Source organism: Scleropages formosus, chromosome 17, assembly GCF_900964775.1.
Source record: "Scleropages formosus chromosome 17, fSclFor1.1, whole genome shotgun sequence".
Lineage (NCBI taxonomy): Eukaryota > Metazoa > Chordata > Actinopteri > Osteoglossiformes > Osteoglossidae > Scleropages > Scleropages formosus.
The window spans coordinates 23,414,221-23,426,339 of NC_041822.1; the positions used below are offsets into that span (position 1 = coordinate 23,414,221).

A 12,119-nucleotide genomic window follows, 5' to 3' on the forward strand; every position below is an offset into this window, starting at 1 on the left:
GAGCTGTGGAAGGTGCTTTGGAGTTACAAACAATATGAGTTATGAACAGACTTCTTAGCTGTGGTTTCAATCTAAGGAGACAGTATATAGCTAAAATGATCCACATGAAATAATAAATCATAACTTGTATTGCTGAGAGCAAATGTAATCTCTCTCTCACTCTCTCTCACACACAGTGTCCTCTTAAACAGTACATTCGTAGTATACAGTTACAGTAATGATTAGGTGCACTTTGCAGCAGTTTATTGAAAGTGCTGGAAACTTATATAGCATATTTATACAGCATATTTCATATATTTCCCTGCTGAAGTGATCCACATTAGCAGGGCTGCCTGTTGCTGAGGTCGCGCTTCCGGCTCACCCGTTGACCCCCCTTCGCGATCGCAGCAGGGCCCTAATTGTGGACACCACAGATTGCTTCCCATTGTATAATTACAATGGCTCGGGGGAAGCAATTGCCTGGGTCAAAGATCTCCTGATAGCAGAGCGATCTCCTGGGCCGTGGTAAAAAACCACGGTAGTGAGCACAAGCGGTACTGAACTAAGATTAGGGAGTGCATTAACCATTTTCAAACTTGCTTCCCTGCCATCGGTACATCTGGTCAAATAGTCAATCTTTTATCCACATTTCTAAGTCAAAAATAAGTATTGTGAGAAACAGCAAGACCTAGTCAGTACAGCAGGGGGCGCAGTGGTTAGAGCCATAATTTTGCAATCAAAGTACCCGGGTTTGAATCCCACTCCCAGTGTATTATCTGTTAGCAAGGAACTTTCCCAGCTGCAGGAAAGGGGTAAATCACTGTAAATGTTCAAACGTCATATAAGCCGCTTTGGACAAAGGAATCAGATAAATTATTGATTAAAATGCATTGCAGAAAATATACTTTTTGTTAGGCTAAGGATGGAGTTGTTTTATTCCATCGCATTCTGCCCACACCAGTTTCATAAGAAGATCTGTCATGGCTCTGTCGAGTGGTTAAGGCATCCAAATGGGACATGGAACAGCGACCCGCTGGCGCCTCCAAGCGGCTGTATAGTCACCCCTGTCCCACAGTGTTGTTGAACAATCTGTCCATCTACTGCAAATTTTACCCATCAAGGACCAAATAAATAAGACATTAAACTGAAAACTATGTCTTTCCAAAGATATTTTTTCTACTAACATATGAACAATACAATAAAGTACAACATCTTTACCTGACACTTTTCTCCAAAGCAATTTACAGTGTTAAGGTTACAGTTATTTACCCATTCATACAGCTTGGTAATTTTTACTGGAGCGGTTTAGGGTAAGTACCTTGCTCAGGGGTACTACAGCCAGAGGGGGGGATCGAACCTGCGACCTGCGACAGTGCTACTTGCTGTGCCACTGTACATATTGCTGCTGCTGAGTACAGTTTGTGGTGCTCATCCACAGGCTGTTTTGTGAAAAATTCCAGAAAGTTCTCTAAATGAAGTTGTTTTGCCTGTTGCAGCCACCCAGTCCCCGCCTATGCCCCACCTGCGGCAGTCCATATCGCACCTCCTCCTCCGACCCACGTCCCACCCAGGGAGCCTGGTCTCGTGACCCAGATGCCCACAGCTGCCGGGGTGGCCGCAGGGAAGGCACCACCACACCCCCCATCTATTTCTTAACTGCCCCAATACAACACACTGCTCTATACAAGGCTCAAACAGTCTAACACACTTTGGATAAAAGCATCAGAGAAGGGATTATGTAATAATTCAGTGTTTATTATTTTTACAGAAAACTGGCCATAAATTACATTTATCTGACATTTTTCACCAAAGTGACTTACAATGTCAAGGTTACAATTATTGTAAGCTTATACTAATTTCCTCCTTGACACAGCTGCATAAGTACCTTTCTCAAGGGTATGATAGCCAGAAGTAGGAATTGAACCTACAACCTTCAGGTTTAAAGGCAGCAGCTGTCCCCTGAATAATAGAACTGATTAGATTTGAGAACAAATGAGAAGCAACAGGAAAAATTTACTGGATTCCGCACACCCCTCGGTGGGGCGACTGCCAAGACGTTGTTTGATATTAATTATGTAAATAAAAAATAAATGAGACATCTAATTTATTTGTCCCATCTGTAGTTTTTTCACTGCAATCCCTGGTATTTCTGGAACCATGTGTTTACATCCAAATCTCTCCCTCTGTCGGTGTACTGCACTCTTTCTATTTTTACTCTAAGCTGTACGTTGCTTTGGAGAGAGGTGTCTGCTAAATTAATGTAAATGTAAATGTATTAAGAGTCTTGTTTTTTCCTCTATTGCAGGTGTGAGCTCTCCAGTTTCACGATGGTGGATTTTGCCCCCGAACCGATGAACCGTTTGAAAAAATACACTTTGTCACATTTAAATTACTCCTATATTATATACACAACATATGCATATCTGTATTGTTGTACAATAATTTATTCCCAGTGCATTGTGTTTAAATTCAAACATCTTTGGCATTGATGAAATGGGAAAAGAAAAAAGATGTGAGGCTCCAGTGGCGCAATCGGTTAGCGCGTGGTACTTATACAGCAGTACGTGGCGGAGCAATGCCGAGGTTGTGAGTTCAAGCCTCACCTGGAGCAGAATCCTTTTGGACACCTGCAAGAGTGGCTTCCTTTAGAGCCAAACATCAGAGGTTTGAGTCCCAGCTGTGGTACCCTTGAGCAAGGTGAAAGGTACCCAAGGCACTTACCTGAAATTGTTGCAGTAAAATTACCCAACTGTATAAATGGATAAATAATTGTAAGTAACTTAACATCATAAGTTGCTTTGGACCAAAGCATCAGCTACAGAATAAATGTAAATTAAACTCTACTGGTTGCTGAGTCGCAACAGGTGTGTTCAGTGCCTTGCTGTTTGGCGGGTCTGGGGTTCGAGTCCTACTTGGTGCCTTGAGACTGGACTGGCGTCCTGTCCAGGAGGTAACCCCCAACCTTCAGCCTTGCGCCCAATGTTGCCGGGAAGGCTCCGGCTTGCCGCGACCCTCCTCGGGACAAGCGGTTATTGATGATAGATGGATGGTTGTTGAGTCTGGTCGATGATAGTTGGCACCTGCCGATAACGGGGGTCTGGAAATGTTCACTGGTGTTACCAGGAAGAGGAATTCAGGGTTCAGCTGTCAGTGTGTTTGTTATTCAGTTGGTACAACTGACATTGTATTGTTGACAATGATCAGACATACTTTTAGTGCACATTTGTGAAAGGTATGATGCCTTACCTACATTTACATTTATTCATTGATCAGACACTATTCTCCAAAGTGGCACACAATTCAGGGTAAACAAAAGTGCCCCAACAACAGAGGACAAGCTTTAGACACAGACACCGGATTATCAAAGCACAGCTTGTCTGTCTCTTTCTGCCAATACGGCGACGCAGGAAGTTTGTTTCAAGACCCTGGTTACGGCCTACAGGACCTCATCACTTGCTACACCCAGCAAATGCGTTGTTCTCCTCCAACTCTGGCTACTTGGTGGACTCACTCACAAGGGCTCCAAAATCAAAAGGTTCCCAGTTCGAACTCCAGTACTGTGGAATGAGCTCCCTCTGTCCCTCAGAGTTGCTGAATCTCTCTCATTCAAGGGCATGTGTCTCACAACACGTCTATTTTCAGAACCACTTCTCCGCTGATCATCTGTCTGTTCCATAAACCTTCAGCAGTTATGAGTTGCTACAAAAAAGCTACTCGAAAGCTCACTGACAAAGTGAATGAAACAGGTGAATGTTAACAGAGAATTTGCAAAAAGTGGGCGGTACGTGATTCAGTGGGAGATGCCAGATGAACACATGCTGCATTGTGAGAAGATATCTGAATCAGTTGGTGGAAGAGGAAGGAAGAGCTGTTAGTCATTTCTCATCAGTGGTAGTAGAAGCTGTGAGAGGAGCTGACCAAGCGTAGGAAAGTGGTATAGATGGAGAAAAGTAAGGGGCCAAGAACTGTGCCCTGGGGAACACCTTTTGAGAGAGACTGAGGGACATGGGTGCCGTGCAAAACCATCTGATCATAGATGTGAAAGGAACTTTCCAGTGATGACACCAAGTTCTTCTAGCGAGAGAAGGAGAACGTGGACGATGCTGCTGGTGGATCCAGTATCAGATGCTGCTGGGGACAGAGGGAAAGAGGCAGAAGATAAGATCAAAAACCACCGAGAAGGAACCAGCCCAAGCAGAACGGAGAGCTTCAGACACTACAAAGAGGACAAATTCAGCGGAATAGCTGAACTTGGACCTAGACTAATATTTATCAAGGAAAGAGTGCTTTCTGGGAGAGGAATGCAAATAAACAGTCATATAGAGTCCATACCAAGGTTTTGGCGAGAGGGAGGAGGAAGACTGGTCTGAAATTCAAATCTTAGGTCCAACTTCAGTTCAGACTGAGTTTTTGGTTTACATTTTACATGTTTATTACCATAAGTACATTATGTTTTACATAATTGGTTGCTGTAGACAATATCTACAGAAGTGTTGCAATGTCTGAAACATGCAAAAGAAAATTTAATATGGAAACACAGACACTGCAGCCTTGTCCAAAGTCCGACAGAGAGACTACAGTGGGAACAGGCGGTGGAACTTGAACCAGAAGCTCTCAGGGCACAAGGTCACATTCTTAACCGCTACGTTATCTGCACTCAGATGACACCAGTCATGGAACATTCACCACACAATCTTGATAAACCCACAGTAGGAGGAGCGTCTCACGACCCAGGTGGAATAAAACGGGAAGTCGACCCAGCAGGGTCTCCAGTTCCTGCAGTCTGACCGCCCTGCTCAACATGCCTCTGCAGCTGTTCCTGGACCTGCACTCACAGCCATGTCGCTCCGTGTTCCTCTTCGCGAAAGTCAACAACATACCGTTTGAGTTCAAGAAGGTGGACCTCACTGCAGGTACGGGCCCTCACTTACCTTGCTTTTCAAAACTGGGGACCGTACTGTTAATATTTTTCCCATCATCATAAAGACAGGGAAAATTAATGCATATCGTTTTCCAACAGAAAACGACCAGATTTGTATAAATTGCCTACTTTTACATAAGGGATTTACATCACTGTGTGCTGCAAACCTCCCTTCATCAAGAGAATCATTTTAAAGTAAATATAACTAAATGGAAATAAAATGCATTGGTCCTATTGTAATTGTAATTATAACAACTGTAACTGTATGTTGTAACTATAATTAGTGAAAGGGATCTTTTAGTGATTATAAAAATATTTTTTTTATATTATGATTTATTTTAGTCTCGGGACAACTGTACTTTGGACAGTAAAACCCCGGTTATGCTTGGCACTGGGCCAACCGCACATACACAGCATGTGGATGTCGAATGTCGGGATCTCCTTATTTTTTCAGGTCAACAGTACAGTGATGAATTTGGAAAGATTAGTATTATCAGGAAGGTGCCGGTTATGCGAGATGGAGACTTCATCTTGACAGAGAGGTATTATTATTATTATTATTATTATTATTATTATTATTATTATTACTATTATTAACAGCAGCAGCGACAGCATTAATGCTGTTGCCATTTGAAGTTTAGCAAAAACTTTTACCCCAAGAAATCCACAAAAATGACAGATGCACACACCATTCATACTTTATTGAAGAAGCTAATGGTAATTACCTTCTATGTGATGTACAAGTACATTGTTGCACCCGTTGCTTTCCAAAGACATCATGCGGCAACTTTGTATCCCCAACTCCAGTTCCCTAACCACTGTGCCCATGAAGCCTTGAGTGTGTGATGTTCTGTCCAGTAGGAGTGGACAGCCCCTGTTACCTGGACCCCCAGGAGTTCATTTTTCTCCCCTACTTCACAACTGGGAGTTTTTTTGTTTTCCTCTCCTTAACTGCCATGTTTCCTTAGGAGATCCAAATAACTGACGCTACTCTGTATTGTATCTGTGGTGCAGCGTTGCGATCCTGATGTACATGGTTCAAAAATTCGGCACCCCGGATCACTGGTACCCGGCGGACCTGCGGAAGCGCGCCCAAGTCAACGAGTACCTGTCCTGGCAGCATATGGCCATGCGGCTCCATGCTTCCAAGGTCTTCTGGTTCAGGGTGAGATCTCACTCCACCGAGTCTGAAGCTTTGGGTTTTTTTGGAGGATTTTGCCCTGCGCTTGCCTCCTCCACGTGTTTTTGGAACGGTGCTTGATCTCTGCCTACCCTCGACACACTTTGACCATCAGATATTTACACTCAGCGGAGAAGTTAAATGCAGCTAATTTGTCTCATTGCACCGCAAAATCCCCAGTGTACTTTGGAGGCATTTGCACTTAAACTGGGAGATCTGATTAGCGATGGCTGCCTGATGAAGCGTTATATGCTACGTTTCAACATACAGATTAAGAGATCAATGTTTTAGAAGTGAGCTGGCTGATCATTGACCCATAATAAACAGCAATGACTGTGCAGATGAATGTGATGCCGCTGCTGAATAAGCAAAGCGAAAGATCAATGCGAAGTGCATTTCCAGCCAGACGGTGTTACGCAACGCTCAGCGATAATGATTACGCAGTTTACTGGGACAGAGGCCGGTTACTCAACGTAAATCATCCACACGGTATAAAAAGCAAAAACCTTGGTGTTCAGCAACCCAACCAAACGAATGTCCTAGTTTAAAAGTACCTCTGTTAACATTCATGGAACACCATGCTTTACCAGGCCATGGTTCCACTTATTACCGGGGCAGAGGTTCCCAAGGAGAAGATGGATTCCGCGATGGAGGACCTCAACTCCTCGTTGAAGTTCTTTGAAGAGAAGTTCCTCCAGGACCGACCCTTCATCATCGGGGAAAAGATCTCACTGGCTGACCTGGTGGCCATTGTGGAGATCGTACAGGTAAGGCCTGGGAAACGGACGGTAGTAAGAGCAGAGGTTGGGACTGCTGCCTTGTAACCGGAAGGCTGTTGGTTTGAATCCCCTACTGGCGGGAGAAGCCTTGACTATGGTATTAACTCTGAGTTGATACAAGAAGAATAACATGGTGTATAAGTGGGTGAATCATTGTAGAGTTTATTATTTCACATTGTAAATTACCTTGGCTAAAAATGTCTGATTCAAAAAATAATCGTTAAATTTAGATATTAATTTCGCAGATACTTTTCCCTAAAGCGACGCACATCTCAGGAAACAATACACAGAGTGCATGACGTCAACAGAAGGAGAGGTCTGGATGCAGATGTGTGATTCTTGAGCCCAGACGCTTTGTCACACACCACGGTATAAACAAGTATACAGTACATGAGTAGCTGCATGTATGGTTTTTATAAATTATTAAACTGGTAACATAGTGCACACCGAATCATATTGAAGAGGATCATTTTTACCATATGGTGAGAAAGATGTAGCGCAACCAGTTATGCATGCAGGCTTGACAGCACAAAATATTACAGAAAATTCAAAGCGATGCAAATGTACACTATGTTACTATGTCATCCATCCATCCATCCATCCATCCATCCATCCATCAACAGTAACTGCTTGCCCAGTAGGGGGGGTGTGGTGGCGAAGCGGGTTTGGCCTGTGGCTGCACTCTGGTGGGTCTGGAGTTTGAGTCCCGCTTGGGGTGCCTTGTGATGGACCGGTGTCCCGTCCTGGGTGTGTCCCCTCCCCCCTCCAGCCTTATGCCCTGTGTTGCCGGGTTAGGCTACGGCTTGGGATAAGTGATTTCGGTGTGTGTGTGTGTGTGTGTGTGTGTGCGCGTGCATGCGTGCTTGCCCAGTGCAGGGTCCTGGTGATCCAGAGTGTATCCCAGAAGCACACAGAGCAAGGCAGGGAACACCTGGGATGGATGCCTGTCCACTGCAGGCCATCAGAGACATGATGACATAAACGAGTTAAAAATGATCCTACCGGCCACAGGAATGAGGTGCCTTTAAAATGAAACGAGCCGGTTTTCTCAATGATTCTTTTATTATAAGTGACGCCAGCTGAGTCGCCACCTGTGGCCTTCGCTCTGAACTCCTCCACCCGTTCTCCCCGTGTGTCCCGCAGCCCGTCGGCACGGGTCTGGACGTGTTCAAGGACAGGCCCAAGCTGAGCGCCTGGAGGGAGCGCGTGAAGAAGGAGCTGGGGCCCGCCGTGTTCGACGAGGCGCACGAGGTCATCGCGAACGTACACAACCTGCGGCAGGCCTTTGAGAAGAACGGAATGCTGGAGCTCTTCAAAACAAAGCTCCAGAAACTGTTCAACTGACAGTGTCCTCTTTTTCAATACAAACACACCGACTCCATCGTTTCATCTCATCATTTTCCACACTCTGTTGGGTTGCTGGTGTTTATGAAGCTGTTCTGGCGCTAGGTTATGTGCCCTGAGTAACTTCAGAAGTGCAAAACAGCGACGGGCACAACTTCCTGTATGTTTCATATCCATATTTCACATTTCATTTACATGTATTTATTTATCAGACACTTTTTTCTCCAAAGCAACTTCCAATGAACTCTATGTAGTGTTATGAGCTCACACACCTTATTCACTGTGGTGACTTACACTGCTAGATACACTCCTTACACTGGGTCACTCATCCATACATCAGTGGAACACACTCTTTCTGTCACTCACACACTATGGGTGAACCTGAACAGTATGTCTTTGGATTGTGGGAGGAAACCAGAGCACCCAGAGGAAACCCACACAGACACGGGGAGAACATGCAAACTCCACACAGACTGAGCAGGGATCAAACCCACATCCTCTCACACCACCCAGGCGCTGTGAGACAGCAGCGCTACTCGCTGTGCCACCCATAGAAACATTTCATAAAAATATAAAAAAAAGAGATTTCATATTTAATATTTAAAAAATGTTCATATTTCATGAAATGTATACACAGTGGATAGTGCTGGTGCTGAGCAATCAGATGTGGATTCCAATTCAACTCAGTCTGTGGAGTTTGCATGTTCTCCCCGTGTCTCTGTGGGTTTCCTCTAGGGGCTCTGGTTTCCTCCCACAGTCCAAAGATGTGTTTCAGGATAATTGGTGCCTCTAAACTGGCCATAGTGTGTGTGTGTGTGTGTGTGTGTGTGTGTGTGTGTCTACTCTGACTGGCCTACTGCCCTGTGATTCTGGGATAGGCTCCAGACCACCACAACCCTGACTTGGACAAGTGGTTACTGATGTCCCAAGTGACAGATTGTCCCAGGTGTCACTCAGGAGCAGAAAACAAAATTGCTGATATGAATCCATCATGCGCAAAATCTAATATCACGTAAAATTTGGCAGAAACAAAGAAAACTTGACTGTGTATCTATGTTTTATCTATGAGAATCTTAATTCCACTGAACATCTGAAACAAAACGAAATTAACTCCTATTCCTCTGTTTTTAGTTTAGTAACACATCTTGTTTAGAGCATTTACAGATCTCCAGTTTAGCCCTGTGCATCTCAACAAGGTTCAGCAGTCAAGGATACGAGAGCAGCCTTCATCTTGGAACCTCATCTTGGACCTGTGTGGTCAAAAGTCCAGATGTTTAAGCGCTAAGACGCTGGCTGGGGGTTGGAGTCACACGCCCACCTCAGTAGAAAGCGGTGCTCTCGCTCTGGGTGCTGGCACCGGGCCGGGCGGCTCTCCTGGAGCACAGCAGAGCCCAAATCTTTTCCTTCAGGTACTTGTTGGACGCTGTCAGGAGAACGGCAGTGGCTATGCAGTAGATGGAGAAGCTCAGCTCAAGGGTTGAGTTGCCCATGTCCACCTTGGCCATGCGGGCAACCAGGAAAATGCCAATGGTGGCCAAGGTGGTCAAGTAAACGGCGACGAGGGAGATGGTGAGCTTACACACGAGTAGATAGGAATCGGTGCTCTGGATCTCCGTCTTGTTCTTCCTCATGGACATGGTGTGTTTGCAGAGGTACATCACGAGCCTCAAGGAGGTGGTCAGCATGATGGCCAGAGGGATGGGGCAGAGGAACCCTATGACAACGGATGTGTAAATTTGTGAATTAATCCATGCGGGTAAGGAAGGCGTTAGTATGACGCAGGTTGCGTTCTCGGTCTTATTCGTTCCCATGGTAACGTTGGTTGGGTTTTCACGAGTGAGGAAGAAGAAGGGGGTGAGAATCAGGGCCGAGATCCCCACTGTGAGCACGAGGGCCAAGTCGATGATGGAGGAGATGTTCTTCTTCAGCATTTTGATGAGCGGAGATGAGGCGCTGACCACCTTCACGCAGTAGAACACGCTGAGCCAGGCGATGGACCAGAAGCTCATGTAGCTGCTGATGAACCAGAAGAAGAGCATCGCTTTGAGCAACAGGTGGACTTCCTGCAGGCAGAACATGCCGGCCCACACCGCGGCCACGATGCCGGCAGTGGAGAGCTCCAGGAGCATGTTGCTGACGGAGATGCAGGAGATGATGAGGCCGGCCGTGTGCCGGCCTCCCGTCCTCAGCTGGTGGAGGACCGTGGCCACGAGGTTGACGCCGTTCCACAGGAACCCGATGCACACGGCAGCCATAGTGCAGTTGAGCCCGATGCTCTCCATCGTCCTCCGGGGTCCCCAGATGGTTGTGCGTCGAAGCACAACCAAGAAGGTCTCTTATAGGGAGGGGCCCTGCTCTTCTCATGCAAATATTCACAGTCAAGTCACATGACCTAAGTCTGCATAGCCAAAAATTAATTTTAATTGTTCTGTGCATATGATTTTTTTTTTTTACTTAGAAATTTGAAAACACAAATTACTGCCAATTATGTAAAGTCACAGCAGTCGTTACTATTTTGCAAATATTAAAAGCACGCAATTGACATTTTGGCCACGTGTGACGTAGGGTGGTGGGTTTGAGTAACGAGAGCTGCTTCACTGAGTCATGCGTTCGTTTAATTGACACCCAGTCCCACGATGGCTGGAAGACTATTAAAGAACACACACACACACACAAGGTCCCAGAAGGCATCCTACTCTTGTACCAATCAGCAAGGCACACTGAACTGCTCAGAAAAAATATCCATTAGGATAAACTGATTAAAACATTGGTCTCTTCAAATAATAATAATAATAATAATAATAATAATAATAATAATACTCCTGTCTCCACTTCCTATACAATCATCTCCACTGTTCTCTTTCTGTGACCATGGCTCTCAACCTTGCAACCAAGAGTAATTATTATTAACAATAATGACAATATTTCTTTATTTATTGCCCTCGAAAGCATGGATATCTGTCAGCTGCACTAACTGTTCATTGTATCGGGTTCCTGCTCTTCACAAGGATCTCTGTCCCTCAGTGATGCCTCCGCTCTCCCCCGTAGCTCTGTGTTCTCGCTTGCCTCCCACCCTTACTGACATCTCCAGCTCACACGTGGATCTGGGTTCGACAGACGGATACATAACATAGCTGTATAAATGGGTAAATCGGTGTAAAGCTGATTTGACCGAAAGAGTCAGATAAAGGTTGATGGCAATTCATCTATGTCTTCAGCGTGGTACTTTTTACACACAATACTCTGTTCTGCATGGCCTATCAAGTCTATTTTTTCCACTGTATATTGGCCATATATGAGTGTATTGATTAAAAAAATAATGTAGGAACATAAGACTTTAAGCATAATGTAATGATGGGAAGGGGGGCGTGGTGGTGCAGTGGGTTGGACCGGGTCCTGCTTTCCTGTGGGTCTGGGGTTCGAATCCCGCTTGGGGGGCCTTGCGGCGCACTGGTGTCCCATCCTGGGTGTGTCCCCTCCCCCTCCACCCTTCTGCCCTGTGTTGCTGGGTTGGAATTTGGCTTCCCCCGACCCCATATGGGACAAGTGGTTCAGATTGTGTGTGTGTGTGTGTAATGATGGGAATACGTTCATCTACAAGGAAAGGACATGGATGGGGGGGGTGACTGCGGGACACCAGGGGGTTGTTGCAATGCATCCCAGAGTGTATTAGGAAACAATGAGTGAATACAAGGCAGCGCTGAAACAATTTTTGTCAACCAGCTTATAATTTTTGAGACACAGCCTCCTGATTTAAATGTGTTTTACCAGTCGTGTGACATGTTGCATGTATGCAAATGATTTCGTTTGTTTAGCTGCATACAGGAAAAGCACAGTGCAATTTTCCATCAAGCTTATGGCATATTGGCAGATTCTTAAGGAGATGCCCCCATTTTTTTAGCAGCTTTATGGAAAT

The 12,119-nt window shown here is 45.3% G+C and overlaps 2 protein-coding genes and 1 non-coding gene across 3 annotated transcripts; 2 read left to right on the plus strand and 1 right to left on the minus strand.

Moving 5' to 3' along the window:
* Positions 1-2,496: 2,496 nt before the first annotated feature.
* Positions 2,497-2,590, plus strand: trnai-uau (transfer RNA isoleucine (anticodon UAU)). Its single transcript has 2 exons — positions 2,497-2,534; positions 2,555-2,590. It is a non-coding gene; the product is annotated as a tRNA-Ile (tRNA).
* A 2,171-nt stretch (positions 2,591-4,761) lies between these two features.
* On the plus strand, positions 4,762-8,240 carry gstt1a (glutathione S-transferase theta 1a). The gene is made up of 5 exons (XM_018731607.1): positions 4,762-4,892; positions 5,355-5,442; positions 5,915-6,065; positions 6,671-6,847; positions 8,003-8,240. The coding sequence occupies exons 1-5, from the start codon at positions 4,781-4,783 to the stop codon at positions 8,201-8,203; spliced, it is 729 nt and encodes a 242-aa protein (XP_018587123.1). The 5' UTR covers positions 4,762-4,780; the 3' UTR covers positions 8,204-8,240.
* Positions 8,241-9,396: 1,156 nt separating this feature from the next.
* On the minus strand, positions 9,397-10,488 carry LOC108921905 (taste receptor type 2 member 40-like). The gene has a single exon (XM_018731639.1). The coding sequence runs from the start codon at positions 10,483-10,485 to the stop codon at positions 9,523-9,525; it is 963 nt and encodes a 320-aa protein (XP_018587155.1). The 5' UTR covers positions 10,486-10,488; the 3' UTR covers positions 9,397-9,522.
* Between the last annotated feature and the right edge of the window lie 1,631 nt (positions 10,489-12,119).